This window comes from Lissotriton vulgaris, chromosome 9 (assembly GCF_964263255.1).
Source record: "Lissotriton vulgaris chromosome 9, aLisVul1.2, whole genome shotgun sequence".
Lineage (NCBI taxonomy): Eukaryota > Metazoa > Chordata > Amphibia > Caudata > Salamandridae > Lissotriton > Lissotriton vulgaris.
In genome coordinates, this window is record NC_141697.1 from 1,102,081,394 (window position 1) to 1,102,100,435 (window position 19,042).

Here is a 19,042-nt window from a genome sequence, read left to right on the forward strand (position 1 = left end):
TGAACACGCTACACAACACTTTGGGACGATTACAATGCGGTTAGGAAATCTTCCCGACCGAATCGGTTTGGAAATGGTTTCCTACCCACTCAGATCAGGAGAGTCCCACTGACCGAGTACGATGCATCCGGATGTTTCCAGATACGATTTGGTTGGACTCCTATTGACCTCAATAGGAACCTATGTTCTTAACCGCATCATAATTGAGCCCTCGGTTGGGAAGACACATTCCCAATCCGATTTTGAAGCATTCCCAATCCGATTTTGAGCATTCCCACCTAGGGCCCATCGTAATCGAGCATTAGGTGGGAATGCTTTCCTAACTGTATCTTAATCGGACCCTTTCTGTCTGAGTCAAAGGGATTTTACTGGACTAATATACATGTGCAAAAAGCTATATCATTACACACTAAAATCAACCTCTTGACACACAATGGCTGGAAAAGTGGATTTGTGCAGTACTCCGTTTCAACTGTGGAGGTTATTTTACATTGTATAGGCAGCATTTTTTATTGCATAGTTATTGCATATGATCTTGTGAATGACAGCAACATGCTAATTAATGCCTTCCATTGTGTGATAGCAGCAGTTTGAGATCTGAGGGCATTCTAGTAACACTGTAAAGATGGTAGTTGTCTAATGTATGCTTTGCAAAAATCAACAACTGCACAGATCTCTCATTATCCTGATAACGATTGATTCCACTTTACACATACACACACACACACACACACCCACACACACACACACACACACACACACACACACACACACACACACACACACACGTACAGCCTTTCCATTACAATTAATTGTAACTGATTTGTAAGAAAGGTAGATTCTGGCATAAACAACTATCATCACATACAATTCCATTATCATAAATAGAACATGCATACACCTCTGGAAATAATAATGAAATCAGGCATCCAAATATCTAATTCTGATGATTGTACTCACTAGTGCTAGCTATCCAACACCAAGTAACGTTTTTAATCCTCCTACAAAGCAATGACAAACTTTAACTATATATCTGTATAATATCCATGGGATTCAGATGTTGAATTGTAATTCCAACACACTTGCCTGATGTGTTTTTTTACATAGATGTCATTAAATTATTCATTTTGTAAATCCTAGTCATATCACACATCCTGGTGGGAGTAAAGAAAATATTAATACATTGTGACTATTTGTTATCAATAGTAAAATCTTATGCTTTTGATTCATTATAAGAAAATATAACCGAATCCTATGTCAATTCTATTATTGATATTTCATGATCTATTGTATATTTCAAGATTAACGGTAAACACAGTTAGGGTAATTTCTGTATTTAAAATTTGAGATTTCTGTCTTCAGCTAACATCTACAAGTGTTTGGACAGACCATACCATATGTGTCAGGCATGTCTATCAGTCTGGGTGCACGCAGAATAAGGTGTTCGTGTGTCAGCAATCTGAAGATTGTGTCTTTCAAGTGTGTGGAGAGTCCAGAGTATGAGATCAGGTGTGGAACATCGGGATCGCATGGACTGTGTATGTGCTGGATGTGTGTATTGTATGCAGTGTGGTACTGGGTGTTTTGGAGTGTGTGTAGCACTCAGATTTGTTAGGTGTCTATATCAGTATTAGATAATAGCAGTGTGTGTCTTTCAATAGTTTGTACACACCTCTAAATTGCGTATATTGTGTGTGTATGATCTCTATCTGTATCACATGCTCTGTTTATCAGTTGCCATGGATTATATTTATCTTTCGTTTGTGTTAAATGTGTTTATTACTGTGCATCTTGAGGAATGTGTATCAGAGAAGTGAGTTGCGTTCGTGTATTGTGTGTGATGTGAATTTTGTGGATGTGTTCAAAAACATGTTCATTCAAAATACAATGCAAAGAAAAACGAATCAGATATATGTTTTTCTATGATGCATGTACATAGAACTAAGATTTCAGCCAGGTGTGTGTGTTATTAATCTAACTACAAGCATACAGCTTACGAGTGTTTGTGGTTGCTATGTTTGGGGCATTATAGTGTGTCTTTGTCCATTATGAGTTTTAAGTATGTCTATCAGTCTGAGTGTACATGGAGTTAGATATTTGTTTTTTTACTGTGTTTGCCAGCAATCGGGAATCTGCATCTTTCAAGAGTGTAGTGTCAGGAGAGTAAAGTTAGGAGCAGGGCAGCTGTAGATCATGGACTGTGTGTTTTGGGTGTGTGTATCTTGTGGAGTGTGTGGAGCAGGTGTCATAGAGTGTGTGTATCTCTCAAGTGTGTTGGGCATGTATATCAGTTTGATTGTATACAGACTCAGGGAGTGTGTCTGTGATTATGAGTACATGTGCCAGAAGACATGACTGTGTATCTTTCAGGAGTATGTAGAACTGTTTATAATATGCGGAGTGTATGTGTGTTGAGAGAGTGCCTCACATGCAGTATGTATTTGAGTGTCATAGATTGTGACTGTCCTATGTGTTAGATATGTGTATTGTGAATTGTTTATATGTAATGGACATTATGAAGTGTGTTAGTTATGTGTATTATGTGAAGTGTTGAGTGTGTGTCTCATGTGGAGTATGTGTTCTGGAGAAGTGAATTTTGGCACTGTGTTTTTAGTATATTGAGAGGGGTGTTCGCATATCTAATCTAAGTTCGTACATTTTCAAAATGTTCATATTTCATCACTGTTTGTAAACATATGAATAAAAGAGCTGTTTGTAAACTTCTGTTAATATATCTATAGGCTGACATGCAGATTTGGCAATGACCAAGTCATGAAAAGGAAATGAATGATCAAAAGACTGCTGCACCATAACAATTTGCTAACCTTTCCTTTCCACTGGATTTTATTTCTCGACTGTGCTGCAAAGTCATTAAAGTGAATCAAAGTTATTAAGCATCTATCATTTTGGTGTCTTGTTGAGTGAGGTACGACCCATAGTTAGGGAAGTGCTAGAAGGTCTAGAGTTCATTAATGAAGTTAAAAATTCCTACAATTAAACTCCTGTTTAATATTTTAATTTCGGGAGGTCTCTTTGTGGACCCCACCCACACATGGACCAGGGCCAGAGTAGGCACAAACACGGTTCTCCATGCACCACATTGGTTACTTGTAGCCATGACCAACATTTCCTGCAAAGGCCTGCCAATTAGAGTAGCGATTCAAAATCCAGATTTATAGTTCTACAATGGATGAATGGAGAAGACATTCCCTAATCCAATGGTGTGCCTTTATTAATAAATCCTAAATGCATTTGCGAATTAATGTATGATCTGCAGATTCACAGTCCAGATATATCTAAAATGTAACCTCTGCCTGCCCAGATAGAACATTTGTACATTCTTATTTCTAGAAAACTTTACATCAAACTAAGCAACGACCCTTCTTCCAGTAAAGTTATACTTACACATGAAGCTTGCTGAAATACCATTCAGCAGTTTTTTCAGTATCGAGGAACAAAAATTGAATGGGAGTTAAAATGTAAAATGTCACTTTTGGGACACCCCTTTTTTTGGCCCTGCTTGACAGATTTGCTTAAAACAATCTAACAACAACTCAAAATGAATGAACGTATTTGTTTAACCAGACCATTGTAATTAGAAAACCAAGAATTGTCTTTTTAATGGAAAGTCTGACATTAACCTGACTACACAGTCACTCTCACCTCCTCTGTAGTACGAAGACCATGGGAATCTCCTTGGTCCTTCATTTGCCCATTCATGGTTACTTGTCAGTCAATGGTTCTGTAATGTGTCCCTAGTATATAGACCACGTTTATGAACTCACAACCCTTTTTAAGACATCATAATCCCACAAACGCACTTCACTTTCAAGAGGGCAACATCAGTATTTATTTCGTTCAACAGCACCAGGCATTCAGTTTAAGGCCTTACAGTTAATGAGCAAGTTGCTCTGCTAAATGTTTCTTGACAACAGCATAGTTCTGTGGCCTCTGACCAAGTGACCTCTAAGTGAAAGACAAAATAATGAAAGCCCAGTGTTCAAATTACATCAGCTCTGTGTAAAACCTCAACATATTCTTCTCTCTTTCAGGAAGCTGCTTACAGAGTGTATTGACTTTGATAAGCTTAATGTATGCCTTCTTTCAAATCAACCGTGTGCTCTTCCTCCTGCTTCTTACATGAACAAATGTCACATTAACCTTAAATACATACACATTGACATGAATAAGCCATCAGCTCAATGTAAAAATGCATTTAATAAAATGCTTATAATATCTTTCTTTCTATGGGAACTGCCATTCAACTTTGGCTCCCTACCTATTGATAAAAAATCCATTCATTTTCATCCCAATTCTGTTTTGTCTTCTATAGTGCAATATATTTTGGCATGTCAAAAACACTACATTTATGGTTTTCGTATATCAAATGCTGTATGCACATATTAAATGCACAGTGAAAGTCTATTAACTGATTGTGAGGTCACAGTTCTCCTATAGACTTCGGCCTGCTGCCTCAGAGTATATTAACACAGTGACCTTCCAGAGGGTCCATGGATGTACACTATGTAGTGCAAGTGAATTCGTTTTGAGGGTAGGATCTTTTCTTCTGTTAACCTCTGTCTGAAAATAGGGAATTCCCCTTTTGCTCTTTATATCCTTCCAATTGTTTCTGCTAGAAGATATCCCCAAGAAGCCACACAACCAAACCCGTTCAGTCACAGGAAACCAGTTACATTTCTTAGATCCACTGATCCATATCAGATTCACAGATAATGAAGCGCCAGTTAGGAACATATAATCTATTGTTGAACTAGAGTTTGATGGGGTTTTATTTTGGCTTTTGTTTGTACTATTTGATCTGGATTTATGGATTTTCATAAATGAACAGACTAAACACACAAGAGGTTAATCTTTCAATGCCCTTCAACACATCAAAAACAGCTGAACGAATTTTCAAATTGTGAAAATGGCCTATATGAGAAATGTTATAACGTAGCATTGAGATTGATTGGATTCTATTCAGACGTATGCGCTGTATCTGAGAGTACATATTCCTGTAGGACTTGGTAGGCTACTCTTAGATCACCACTATAGTTCAATCCCATTCGACTAATATACATGAAATTTTAACTGAGTGGCAATCGAGTTTGATCTGTAACTTGTCAAAATATTCTTATGAGAATTTGAATCAGAAACTCAAGTTTATATATCAATGCCATTTTTCCCAAAATCCTAGATAATTAAGCTGATGTACTTTTGCGTTAGGAACTAGTGGCCTTAATCATAACAGCAGTGTCCATATTATACATGTGGTAATTTGTATGTGTATAATCCCATAAAATGTAACTTGAAGCGAGGTTAGTATTATTATCCACAACCTACTTCTGAAATTCACCAGTTACAGTGAACTAAACAGCATACCTCTCACAGTGCACTGCCTTTTACTTCACAGGTTCATATCATGCATAATCACTGAAATGACTGATTACATATCTCCAATGAAATCAAAGTTTTCAATTACCCTGCCATCAGGGCTTGTTTAATACTTCCTTTGACTGTAACCAGGATGCTCTAGGCACATGGTCAAAACAGCACCTAGGCTCTGAGCCCTGTCCATTTCTCTCTGAGCCTAAAAAGCATGGCCTTTGGCCATCCCAACCTCATATTGCCAAAGTGAATGATCTTAATTCATGCTCTTCTACCAGTTCCCAAGGACACAGAGAGAAGGGCAAACAAGTAGTTCTGTCCCTTTGGAGTTTGAGCACATGGTGTGGCTATGAGTTATATGATACGCCCAGACTGCTGAAACCTGATCCCTTTTTCCATGCTGATTGTGATATCATTTATCGGCCGAATTTTCAGGAGTGTGTTTTATAGGGCTCTCCAAAGGAGCAAAAGTCCAGAGTCGCTAATAGTAAGCAGTCAGAGTACACATACGGTGTTGGAAAGTGGGGGTCACTTATGTGTATTTGACTCTGATTAGACGTGGAGGAGTAGCCTATGGCTTAACTCCTGAAATGGTGTGTACGATGAACCAGGATATAACATATTATAGTGAAACCTAATTATCCATAAGCATAAATGAACACACAAAAGTTGAGTGTACACTTCTCCTTTAATAATAACACAAATATTAAATATAGGTATAGTATAAGGAGAATTATATCTAACAGAAAGTACAAAACACAATACTAAGCAGTACAGCAATGTCCCACAATATCATATAAAGAGTCCCAAATCTCCTTATGAGATTGACAATCTGAAAAGAGGCATAGAATTCAACAGAACAGTTGCAAATACCATACAGGTCTACAACAGGGGCCAGTTGTCAAATGGCATGCAGTGTTTACCAAGCGATCTTAACCCACTGGATGTTACCACACATGCTTTACTCCTGAGGGCACAGTGTACAGTTGTACCCTGTGGCCACAGGGCACACAGCGTGGTCTCTGGATAAAAACCTGCACCCTACCATATGACTTAGAGCTCTGATTATTTTTTACTTCGAAAAAAGCAAACTGTTTACTTTTTTTTACCCTTTTAGATTAGCAGACCGGGGGGCTATTGCGTCCATCCTTTCTGATGCTGGTTGGACGAGGCAAAACAAAATTTCCACTCCATTCTTCCTTATCTTTTCCATCCACTCCTTCACCCTCCTCATTCAAGGCACCAAAGCACAATTTGTTTTTTTTTCTTATAAAAAAAACAGACTCGAACACGCTACTGTGAACTCCTGTTTTAAAAGATTCTGTGCTATATTGATGCAGTCTATTCCTTTGTGATTTATGTAGAGACGTTATACGCTTTAAATGACCAATCATTTCATCCACACAATTGTTTGAATACATTGTGTCCAAATCTATGGGGCAGCATATCACAAATACATATAAAATCTAAAATGCCACTTTAATTGATGGGGGATACTTTCAAACGAAGGTGTTTCACTGTGATGCAGTTTGTGAATAATATTTAACATAGAACTTTCAGACAAAGATCATATCTGAATACTGGGCAGTGCATCATTCTCAGATTAAAAACTAAAATCATATCTGCTGCTGCATTAACAGTGGGTTATTCTGGTCTCCAGAGCAAGATTAATGAGGCTGCATTGTGCATGAGTTGAGCCTGGATCCATCGGGCATATTAATCATGCCTTTGCCATGAAGGCGAATATATTTAACATTTAAATGCTGCATTGCATTTCCAAAGACAGTGATCGCTTTAAATTCATAAAGCTTTCATTCTGAACTTCTTTTTGAATGCAGGTTGTACCAGGTGGTCTTCAATGCCCCCACCTGCGAAGGGAAGCGACGAGAGACCCTCTACCTCATCGGAGACTCCTCTTCATCTGCAGAGTTCTTCGTCACCATTGCTGTCTTTGCGTTCCTCTACTCTCTGGCCGCCACTGTGGTTTATATTTTCTTCCAGAACAAGTACCGTGAAAACAACAGGGGTCCTCTAATTGTAAGTATTTTATTCAATGACAGTTCGTGATTTAACATACATGGACAATTCGCTCTTCCATAATATGGCCCATCTTTACCATTTGTTACTCTCCTCTATGGTTACAATGCACACAATATTGTACATGTGATGAGTTTCTGAATTGTGACATTAAGAGCCCAGCATGAACGATGTATGAACGATGTATGAAAAGCCTTTGGGATTATCCCTAGCCTTTTAATCAACTTATTTCAAAGGCATCCCTAAATAAACTGTACTTAGTTTATTTTTAGCATCTAGAGATTCAGCTCTATAGCGCCAATTAATGAATCCCCAGAAACCCTAAACTGACAGTGCTTCAAAGTGAGGCATATCATTACCTTCCTCATCCACATTCCTCTCCCCATTCCTTACTGTTTGCAAATTGAGGCCACGCCTGGGTGAAGACACACATAACAACTAACGGCCTATCTTTAATGTTCTGTCCATACTAAAAACATCCTATCCCTATTAAAGTGGAAATCTCCCACAATACATCTTGTTTTTTGTGTGCACTCATTATAAGTTATACTCCTTTTCCATAGTGCAAGGCCTATTTTTTTTATTTGGATTTTTTCTTTTATTTTATAGTGGTTCGAAAGGGTCCCGCTTTTTTAGAATATTGTTAGGAACTTTTCAGGGAAAGTCAGGAGTGGTGCTGGGTTCCACTTAAACATTTTCCGGGAAAGGGTTTCCGGCATGCAGACTGTTGGTGGTAACTAGGGTCTCCTGTGCCAGTGATACTTCAAACTATTTTCCTTTAGTGACTGTATAACAATTGACAATGGTTATGCGCCTTGTTAGCAACAGTGTGGAGGCCTGCTGAAGGCAGCTTGTGTTGGATTATTCATGCAGAAGCCCGACAGCAGTGCCTCCACCATGCTCTGCTTATGACCTCACAGTTTGCATCACTTATGACGTCCTCAATGATATCATTGATGACATCACTGATAACATCTCATATTACATCATTGATGACAACTGTGGGCATAGTGGAGGCACAAGTTCTAGTTATCTCAGTAAACTATAACTAGTAAATTGCAGTGGCTATTTAAGTTTAAAATGTTATGTTTTAAATTACATTTTCACCTAACCATAATGTCACTTTAATTACCTACTGGAGGTCGCCAGTAGGTAGGAATAGTTAGGACCCAGTTTCCATAGGAAATCCTCAACATTCTATTTGGAATAACTTTGGCGCCAGTGGACGAATCTTCGCGAATTTCTCCAAGAAAATGGGCTGCTCGGCTCCGCTCCTTCCCTGAAAGTTTGGCGGTGATTCCTTAAGCAGTGGCCGAGAAAAAAGGGGGGTCCCAAAATGTGTTTTCCCCATGCCATTTTCCATAGGGACCTTTAGCCTTTTGTTAAATGGTGTAAATCTGTTCAGTAGTTTCTGAGAAAATTGCAAGTAAAATCATAGCGATATCTAGAGACGGAGTTCAGTACGCGTACTGAAATCTGTTCAATTACGAGCGCGAGCTGCATGCTGGTTGGCTGTGAACTGTCTGTCAACACTCGAAACCAGGAAGTGTTTTTTTTTTTTTTTTTAAATGGCGAGGTACTTGTGCAGTACTTGTACGCGGTGGAAAAGGTGAAAAAAAAGTAAAAGTCTGTTTTATTCATTAGGTCCCAGGGGGCCAAATTATGGGGGCAATTTTTCTGCATAATGGGGGCTTGTAAGGTGCCCCGATCACTGGGGAACGGCACTCCTCTCGTTTTATTTCGAAGTATGTGGGGGGGGGGGGTTACGGTTCTACTCCCCGCAGTCTCGGTGAGCGGCATCTCTCGGGTCTTTTTAAAAAATATATATGTTTTGAGCTCTCTCTCTCTCTCCCCTTACATGTCGCGGGGAACGCCACATTTCTGGGGCAGTGATATGTAAAATTACCTTCCAGCTCCGGGTACCTGCATTGTCTGGAGTTTTTTATTAATGTTGGGAGGGTGGGCTTGATAATACGTCCTTGTAAATTCCAATAGAAGCCTATGTTCTGGTCTTAACATGGGCTTCTATGGGAAATAACAAGGCCGTATTATGAGGCTCATTATTGCCATATTATCGGCAGTTTCCTGCCAATAAAACGGTGATAATTTTAACACCGGTCCTTGATAATAGGCAACTAAGTTTACTGGTCATACGCGTATGGAAATACGTACAATTACGAGCAGGAGCTGCATGCTGATTGGCTGTGAACTGTCTGTCAACACTCGAAACCAGGAAGTGTAGGTGGCCATATTGTGCCTCGCTTGAACCGAGTCACAAGAAAACAGTAAAACAAAGTTGAGAAATAAGGGAAGGGGTAGGGTAGAGACATTCTGACCCTCCAGGCTTGCTCTGGGGGTCGTACATGAGTGTTTAGGCTCTATTTTTTATTTTTATTTTTTTTCAAGAAAAATCGCTGCATAGGTGTATGGAAATACGTACAATTACGAGCAGGAGCTGCCTACTGTTTGGCTGTCAATACTCCAAACCAGGAAGTGTTGGCAGCCATGTTGTTTGTCGGGAGAGGAGAGTCACAAGAAAACAGTAAAACAAAGTTGAGAAATAAGGAAACGGGGCAGGATAGAAAGATTCTGAGTCTATAGTCTTGGTCAGGGGGTGGTACATGGATCTTTAGGCTCAATTTTTATTGAAAAAAAAATAAAAAATGGAGGGGTACTCGTGCAGTACTTGTACGCGGTGGGAAAAGTGAAAAAAAGTACACAAAGTAGACATCTGTTTTATTCATTAGGTCCTGGGGGGGCAAATTACGGGGCCAATTTCTCTGCATAATGGGGGCTTTTAAGGTGCCCCGAGCACTGGGGAAAGGAACTCCTCTGTTTTTTTTTTTAAGTATGCGGGGGGGTTACGGTCCTACTCCCCGCCGTCTTGGTGAGTGGCACCCCTCGGGTCTTCTTAAAAAAAATATATGTTTTGAGCTCTCTCTCTCTCTCTCTCTCCCTGTACACGTCGCGGGGAACGCCACATTTCTGGGGCAGTGATATGTAAAATGACTTTCCAGCTCCGGGTGCCTGCATTGTCTGGAGTTTTTTATTAATGTTGGGAGGGTGGGCTTGATAATACGTCCTTGTAAATTCCCATAGAAGCCTATGTTCTGGTCTTAACATAGGCTTCTATGGGAAATAACAAGGCCATATTATGAAGCTCATTATCGCCGTTTTATCGGCAGTTTCCTGCCAATAAAACGGCGATAATTTTAACACCGGTCCTTGATAATAGGCAACTAAGTTTACTGGTCATACGCGTATGGAAATACGTACAATTACGAGCAGGAGCTGCATGCTGATTGGCTGTGAACTGTCTGTCAACACTCGAAACCAGGAAGTGTTGGTGGCCATCTTGTGCCTCGCTTGAACCGAGTCACAAGAAAACAGTAAAACAAAGTTGAGAAATAAGGGAAGGGGGTAGGGTAGAGACATTCTGACCCTCCAGGCTTGCTCTGGGGGTCGTACATGGGTGTTTAGGCTCTAATTTTTATTTTTATTTTTTTTCAAGAAAATTCGCGGCATAGGTGTATGGAAATACGTACAATTACGAGCAGGAGCTGCCTACTGTTTGGCTGTCAATACTCCAAACCAGGAAGTGTTGGCAGCCATGTTGTTTATCGGGAGAGGAGAGTCACAAGAAAACAGTAAAACAAAGTTGAGAAATAAGGAAACGGGCAGGGTAGAAAGATTCTGAGTCTATAGTCTTGGTCAGGGGGTGGTACATGGATCTTTAGACTCAATTTTTATTGGAAAAAAAATAAAAAATGGCGGGGTACTCGTGCAGTACTTGTACGCGATGGAAAAAGTGAAAAAAAGTAGACAAACTAGACGTCCGTTTTATTCATTAGGTCCTGGGGGGGGGGGGCAAATTACGGGGCCAATTTCTCTGCATAATGGGGGCTTGTAAGGTGCCCCGAGCACTGGGGAAAGGAACTCCTCTGGTTTTATTTTGAAGTATGCGGGGGGGGTTACGGTCCTACTCCCCGCAGTCTTGGTGAGTGGCACCCCTCGGGTCTTTTTAAAAAAAATATATGATTTGAGCTCTCTCTCTCTCTCTCTCTCCCCGTACACGTCGCGGGGAACGCCACATTTCTGGGGCAGTGATATGTAAAATGACTTTCCAGCTCCGGGTACCTGCATTGTCTGGAGTTTTTTATTAATGTTGGGAGGGTGGGATTGATAATAAGTCCTTGTGAATTCCCATAGAAGCCTATGTTCTGGTCTTAACATAGGCTTCTATGGGAAATAACAAGGCCATATTATGAAGCTCATTATCGTCGTTTTATCGGCAGTTTCCTGCCAATAAAACGGCGATAATTTTAACACCGGTCCTTGATAATATGCACCTAGGTTTACTGGTCAAAAAAAAGAGCAATGGGCCATATTATCAACAAAAGGCGATACATTATCATCGCTTTTATTGGCAGGAAACTGACGATAAAGCGGAGATAATGGGCTTGATAATACGCCCTTGTGAATAACCATAGCAGCCTAGGTTAACATCAGAACTTGGGCTGCTATGGGAATTTACAAGGGCCTATGGTTTTTTATTAATGTTGGGAGGGTGGGCTTGATATTACGTCCTTGTTAATTGCCATAGAAGCCAATGTTCTGGTGTTAACAGGGGCTTCTATGGGAAATAACAAGGCCGTATTATCATGGTCATTATTGCCGTTTTATCAGCAGTTTCTTGCCAATAAAACAGCAATAATTGTAACACCGGTCTTTAATAATTTGGACCTAAGTTTACTGGTCAAAAAAAGAGCAATGAGTCATTATCCACAAAAGGCGATGCATTATTGTCATTTTTATCGACAGGAAACTGCTGATAAAGCGGCGATAATGGGCTTGATAATATGCCCTTGTGAATAACCATAGGAGCCCAGGTTGATACCAGAACCTGGGCTGCTATGGGAAGTTATAAGGGCCTATTATCAAGCCCAGTTTCCCGTCGATAAAAGCGGCGATAATGTATCGCCTTTTGTTGATAATATGCTCCTTCATTTCCATGATAGTATGTAAAGCTTTCATTTTTTTTTTTTGGTGTAGCAGTTGTACTCTCTTCGCATGCTCAGCGTCGTTTCGAAGCCCACGTTTTATTTTTCTTCAAGTTCAACAAGCAAATCTTTCTTTGTATCAGTTAGTAAATCTGTCGCTTTCTTTTCCCGGTTCGTGTGTGTCAATCACTGCTGTACTTTTGTACAGTATTAATAGTCATATTTTTTATATATTTATTTGAAAGGTAGTGCTGAGGCGCCAAACGTTGATTATGTACTCCGTCCATCGTCATTTTCGTAGTTTCTCACTGTTGTTTTTATTATATCTGTTAGTTAGAACTCAGTAGTTTTCAATCCTAGTCTTGAATATCTTACAATAGTATTTCAACATTATTTTTATTGTGGGCCGTCATACCCCTCCAGCACAAAATAAAAGAAGTATGTAGTTTTTTTTATTAACTGTTAAACAATAAATATAAAGGACACTCAATTATAACTATATTAGAACTGGAAAAATAACTTAAACAATGTTATAAACAAATTGTGAAATGGATTCCAAAAGGAGTCCGATTGGTAATCTGCAAAAGAAAAAAGAAAATTAGAGTTTAGAATTATGTAAATGTGAGTAAATGAGCTGAAGCATTACGGGGCATATTATCAAGAACGGCGATAAAATTATCGCTGTTTCAGCGGCAGGAAACTGCTGCTAAAGCGGCGATAATGGGCTTGATAATATGCTGTTGTGAATTCCCATAGCAGTCCAGGTTCTGGTGTTAACCTGGGCTACTATGGGAATTCAGAAGGGCATATTGTGCTGTTTCACCCCTGAGGCGGAAGCCGGGGGCTCTACTGCTCTACTTGCTCTTACGATCTTTTTAACTGTGTGTAATAACGTAATTTTAATTGCGCCGTTTCTCTCACAAGTAGCTTACTTACTTGTGGGAATCCTAAGGACAGATTGTTGAGCTTGCTAAAAACCACCAACACCGATTCCCGCGCAGCCGAGTAAGGGCTGGCGCTGAGGGACAGAGACAGGGCTTACATCTTGAGAAGGCTAAGGGGTTTGCAGTCTAGCTGCAGGACGCCTCCCACCCTCCTCAGCACCATACAAATTCCATATGTCTCTACGTCCGCGCAGCGGGCGGGCGCAGCGGGTGCGCCGGCGGCGCGCAAAAGGCAAGCCCGTCTGCGCCCGTCCGCGCCCGACCGGGACCAGGGGCCACCCCCCCTGGTTGTTTTCAGCAACAGAGGCTAGTATATAATAAGGACTCCCTGCTCCAACTATGTCCCTCCACACCATCATGCTGCCATCACCACCTCCATCCTTTGGAGATTCCTCATTTCTGCCCTCACTGTAAGTCTGAGCTAATTAATCCATCAACCCATCTAGGCTCTAAGGACTATCACATGCTTCTCCTTAACTGCAGATATCTTCCTAAACATAGCTTAGAGATATCTTTGTTGTTGGAGGAACATACTCCGGATGTAGTTTTTTTAACTGAAAATTGGCTCACTCAAGACTCCCAGTTTGATGTAGTACAAGCCCTTATTCCTGGCAATCAGATAGCCCGATTAGATCGTCCGCAGGGCAAAGGCGGAGGGCTGGCGATCATTTATAAAGACATCTACGTATGTCGCTGCCTAACGGAGTCTATTGCGGACTGTGAAAGTCTCAACTTTGTCATTGAATTTTCACCCAAAAATAGCCTCTCTGGCATTCTTATTTATCGTCCCCCTGGTCCTATAAAAAAAATTCAAACGGATCTTCCATCTGTTGTGGCAGAATTAGTTACTTCCCCCTCAAACTTTACATTACTGGGAGATTTTAACATTCATTTCGATAATATGCTAGACACTACTGCCACAGGAGTGACTGCCAGCTTAGCCGCCATTCAATTAGAGCAACTGGTCCTAGGTTCAACACACATGAAGGGTCATCTCCTGGACCCAGTATTTAGTAACAGCAAACATCTAAAGGTGGGTAGTATCAGACATTCCTTGGACTGATCATTTTCTGATCCCTTTAATTTGGACCACTCCTAAATTCTCATCCTCTATTCCCCTTCCTTAAAAGTTCCATCCCATAATAATTATTCGACTTTGACTTTCTAAGAAGAAGCATTTGTTCTGAGAATCTTATGAAATAGAAGGAAGATCACCATAATAAGAGCAATGGAGTCATCTTCCAGCAGTTCTTCAGAGGGAGATTTTATTCCTGAAGAACGTCCAAAGAAGAGGAAAGAAGCTCTAATTTGGAAGCTTTTCACTTTTTCCAGAAGGTCAAAAAAAGGTTAATGCTCCAAAAGTAACCTGTAAAATTTGCAAAACAACTCTTTCAAGGGGTGATCCATGTATAAAATACTCCTTTGACACAGCAAATATGGTGCGACACGTGACGAACTTGCACCCCAAGAACTTTGCGCGAGCTGCAAGACGGAGGTTGCACGAGAGCCCACCTGCTTCTGCACCAAGCACATCAACTGTGGCAGCAGCATTTTCAGCAAGCAGTCCACACCCACATATTGATTCTGACTTTGCTAAAGTTAAAATTCTATGCATTTATTGCGATAAACTTTTGTGTAATGGGGAGCAGTCTATAGACTTGATGAAACGCAGGATGCAGGATCATTGCTGTCCTCGACATTAGTTGTTTTTTTCATTCTTTTGTTCTGCTTGGAATTTGTTGAGAAAACACAAAAAAAATACAAAACAAAAAAAACAGTTCTTTTTAGAACTACCTTCATTGGTCAAAGAAAGAACTATATTTCTATGTCAGTGTGTAAATGTTTGTCAGAATGAATGTGTAGTTCATAAAGGAATGAATGAATGAATATGTTACTAGTGTATGGAGAATGCGAAAGTGCAGAACTATAAGGAACTGCTACAGCATAAATCTATAAGGTATTTATCTATAGTATACTGTAGTATGTCCGAAGCACTTGAATGTATCATATGTACATAAATATGTTACAAGTCTATGTTTCAATTTGCGCTGCTAGTGAAAGTGCCTTGGAGAATTTGTATGTGTTAGGGGCGGATTTACAATCCCCTTGTGCCTCTTTTACACAGCTGTTGCGTCACTTTTGTGACACAACGGTGGTGCAAAAGATGTGCCATTGTGTGTGCTATTAACAATGTGACGCATCTGGAGGGTGTATTACATTGTAAAGCGCTGCGCCAGAAGAGGCTTTCTTGTGCAGAAGGGGGGTGCAGCAAGGTCCCCTAAAAGTGACTGAGTGAAATGTATAACATTTTATTCAGTGACTTTTGAGCTTATGCTGTGTCAAAACCTTGCACATGCTTGAAGCAGGTGTAAGGATTGATACAGCATTGTGAGCATAGGGCCCCAAGAGAATTGCTGGAGCTGTGTTATACTTGCAACCGACGTCAAGCAATAATTCATCCAAAATTTACTTTGCAATTTAGTTTTGTTATTATTTTATAATAGGAATATGAAATATAATCTAAAAAATAAAATAAATATAAATATTTATATTAAAAATATACGAAATTAGTATAGAAAGAAAGACATACTTATTAATACATTTATAAATTATCATTTACAAAACCTATGAAATTCATTGAAAAAACCATAGGTTTCACACATGTTATAGTTAGGAATTAGCATTTAAAAAACCTTGCAAATTTATTGAAAAAACCATAGGTTTCACATGTTATAGCTGAACATTTCTCTCATACAAAACCTTTGAAATTCCTCCGTTATAGTTAGCTCAGCTAACTATAACTTGCGCCATAAGTATGATGTCATTAGGGATGTCATTTGAGATGTCATCAGTGATGTCATGAGTGATGTCACTGACCATGTCATGAGTGATGTAATATGTGACGTCATCAGCAGTGCATTGCGGGCGCGCACGTTATAGTTAGCTGAGCTAACTATAACGGAGGAATTTTAAGGTTTTGTATGAGAGAAATGTTCAGCTAACTATAACGTGAAACCTATGGTTTTTTCAGTGAATATATATATATATATATATATATATATATATATATATATATATATATATATATATATATATATATATATATATAAATCAAAGTGGTGGTTGCCACTGTGTACTTTTATTTAAGTCAGAATCTTCATAAAAAGAACATTTATTGTTTTGTCAAATCTTCCCAAAACTTTCTAAAACAATATTCCTCCACCTCAGCCCCTTCCGAGAAAGTTTTGATGTGATCAGTGTAGAGAGTTCACAAACACATTTTTCCCCTATTGAATTTATATAGGGAATTTTGAACAGTGATGCAGAGAAAATGCCTGAACAGAATTGCACACATTTGGGCAGAAAACTAGATCTTTTCCTAGAAAGTGTGCTTTTTCATGATCTGGTGCAAATCTGTTTAACCAGTTAAGAGAAATTAAAGTTGAGGAACAAATGTCAAATGAAAATATTCAGATTGGCTGAGCCAGAGGAATCAAGAGCGGTCCTGAGGGACCAAGAGCTCTAATTGGCTGTCTGCAACGTGGGGAGAAACTTTGCAGCCACCATTATGGTCCTGTATATACTTGGCTATATATATATATATATATATATATATATATATATATATATATATATATATATATATATATATATATATATATATATATATTTATATAGATAGATTGATAGATAGATAGGTAGATAGATAGATAGATAGATAGATAGATAGATAGATAGATAGATAGATAGATAGATAGATAGATAGATAGATAGATAGATAGATAGATAGATAGATAGATAGATGGATGGATGGATGGATGGATGGATGGATGGATGGATGGATGGATGGATGGATGGATGGATGGATGGATGGATGGATGGATGGATGGATGGATGGATGGATGGATGGATGGATGGATGGATGGATGGATGGATGGATGGATAGATAGATAGATAGATAGATAGATAGATAGATAGATAGATAGATAGATAGATAGATAGATAGATAGATAGATAGATAGATCATATATCAAGGAGAAGCCAGTCTCTAGAATGCTTTTTGAAAGAAGACAGAACATTTTAGACAAGTAAAAGGAAATAGTGATAGGATCAATTTATGAGTCCTTCCAAAAACAACATAAAAGTCAACACAGAGACAGGCTGCCTTTTAAACCAGATTACTCACAATTTTCTTCTTCCTCATCTTCCATGTCCTCTTCTTGGTCCTTGCCTAGTTACGATCCTTATGAGACAGAATAGAGTAGTCTAAAGAGAAATATATTCAGAAAGAAAGTGTTAAAACAATTAATTGCTTACATTTTTACTAACCTCCCTCTGTCACTAGATGAGTATCAACCGCCTTCCAGTGACATTTTACTAGACCTGTTGCTCTGAAATGTCCTATTCTGCAGTAGAAGGGCTCTTGAAGAGAGAGTGGAGATATCCAGAAAAGACATCAGGAAGGAAGTTTATGGGTACGCTTCATCCTCTAGCCAAGGGAAAGCTAAAGATCCCAGAAAAAGCCTGTAGAAAAAACTTTTTTGTAACTGCTTGGCCAAGGGATCTCAGCTAGAGACAAGCTCTTTTTCTGGGTATGTCATCCCATGTGGAGACAAACACAATACTACAGTTTCCAAAACCAGAGAGAGAAAACACCTAATGCTCTCTGATATTTTGGTATATCAATCCCCAGGGGATTATAATCTGCGATTTAAAAAATGTACACTCTATTCCAAAAACAATATATTTCAAAATGACCACCATGCAACAGATAATTACTTGGCTAAGGGAAAATGACATTTTGGCATCAATAGATCTCCAGGATGCCTACCTGAATGTGCCCATCCATGAAGCACCATCAAAACAACAAAACTTGGGGAGTATAGAGGTAGTGGATAGAATTCGCCTCCAGTACAATGTTCATAAACACAAAGATTCTATCCTTAGATATATATTTGTTATTAATTACAATTACTCACGTTATGTGAACAGAGGTGGGTGCTGTTACTCCGGGAGATGTCCAGGAGGAACACTATGTGTTTTTAAAATACCCCTCACACACTATGAGTCCCATAGTGTCATGCTTCATCATGGGGGTCTTCCCGTTCCTCTATGGGGCGGGGCGTGCTACGACCGACGAATACGTTGGAGCACTGTTTTTCTGTGATAGGCTATGTGTGGTGTGGATAGTGGGAGTGGTAGGGAGTGTGATGACTAGTGAAAAACTTTAAAAATATCCTGGCTTGTAGAAAAAATATATTTTATTCGCTTCTCCAGCTGGAAATATTAAAAAGGGGTTAGGTAGAGTGTAATTAATATGCCCTCCCTGGTCGACATGTTTCGTAAGCAGTCCCCCCTGCTTTACTCATCAGGACCATATGCGCTCTCTACTACACTCAGAAAAAACTAATTATATGTAATATGCCTATTGTCCTGAAAACAGATTGCAAAAATAGGCTAATCAGTTTTAAAGGGGTTGATAATTAGCCCCTACAAAAATTGGCAGCTAGGCCATCTGAAATACAAAAGCAAAAAAACAAAAAAAAACATATTTTTATGCTATGCTCATCAACACATCACCATACCGTGGAACTTTCGTTATGCAAAAGGGTAAACAGTGATATATTTTGTGATATATTTTTTCAGAGATATATTTTTAGAGATATATTTTGC

General features: G+C 39.2%; 1 protein-coding gene across 1 annotated transcript in view; it reads left to right on the plus strand.

Annotated features, from left to right (window-relative positions):
* Positions 1-19,042, plus strand: part of SYNPR (synaptoporin) — a 198,729-nt gene that overhangs the window by 129,830 nt on the left and 49,857 nt on the right. Inside the window, exon 3 of the mRNA XM_086939081.1 lies at positions 7,227-7,425. Within this exon, the coding sequence (XP_086795207.1) occupies positions 7,227-7,425 (199 nt within the window). The remainder of the gene's footprint in view (positions 1-7,226; positions 7,426-19,042) is intronic.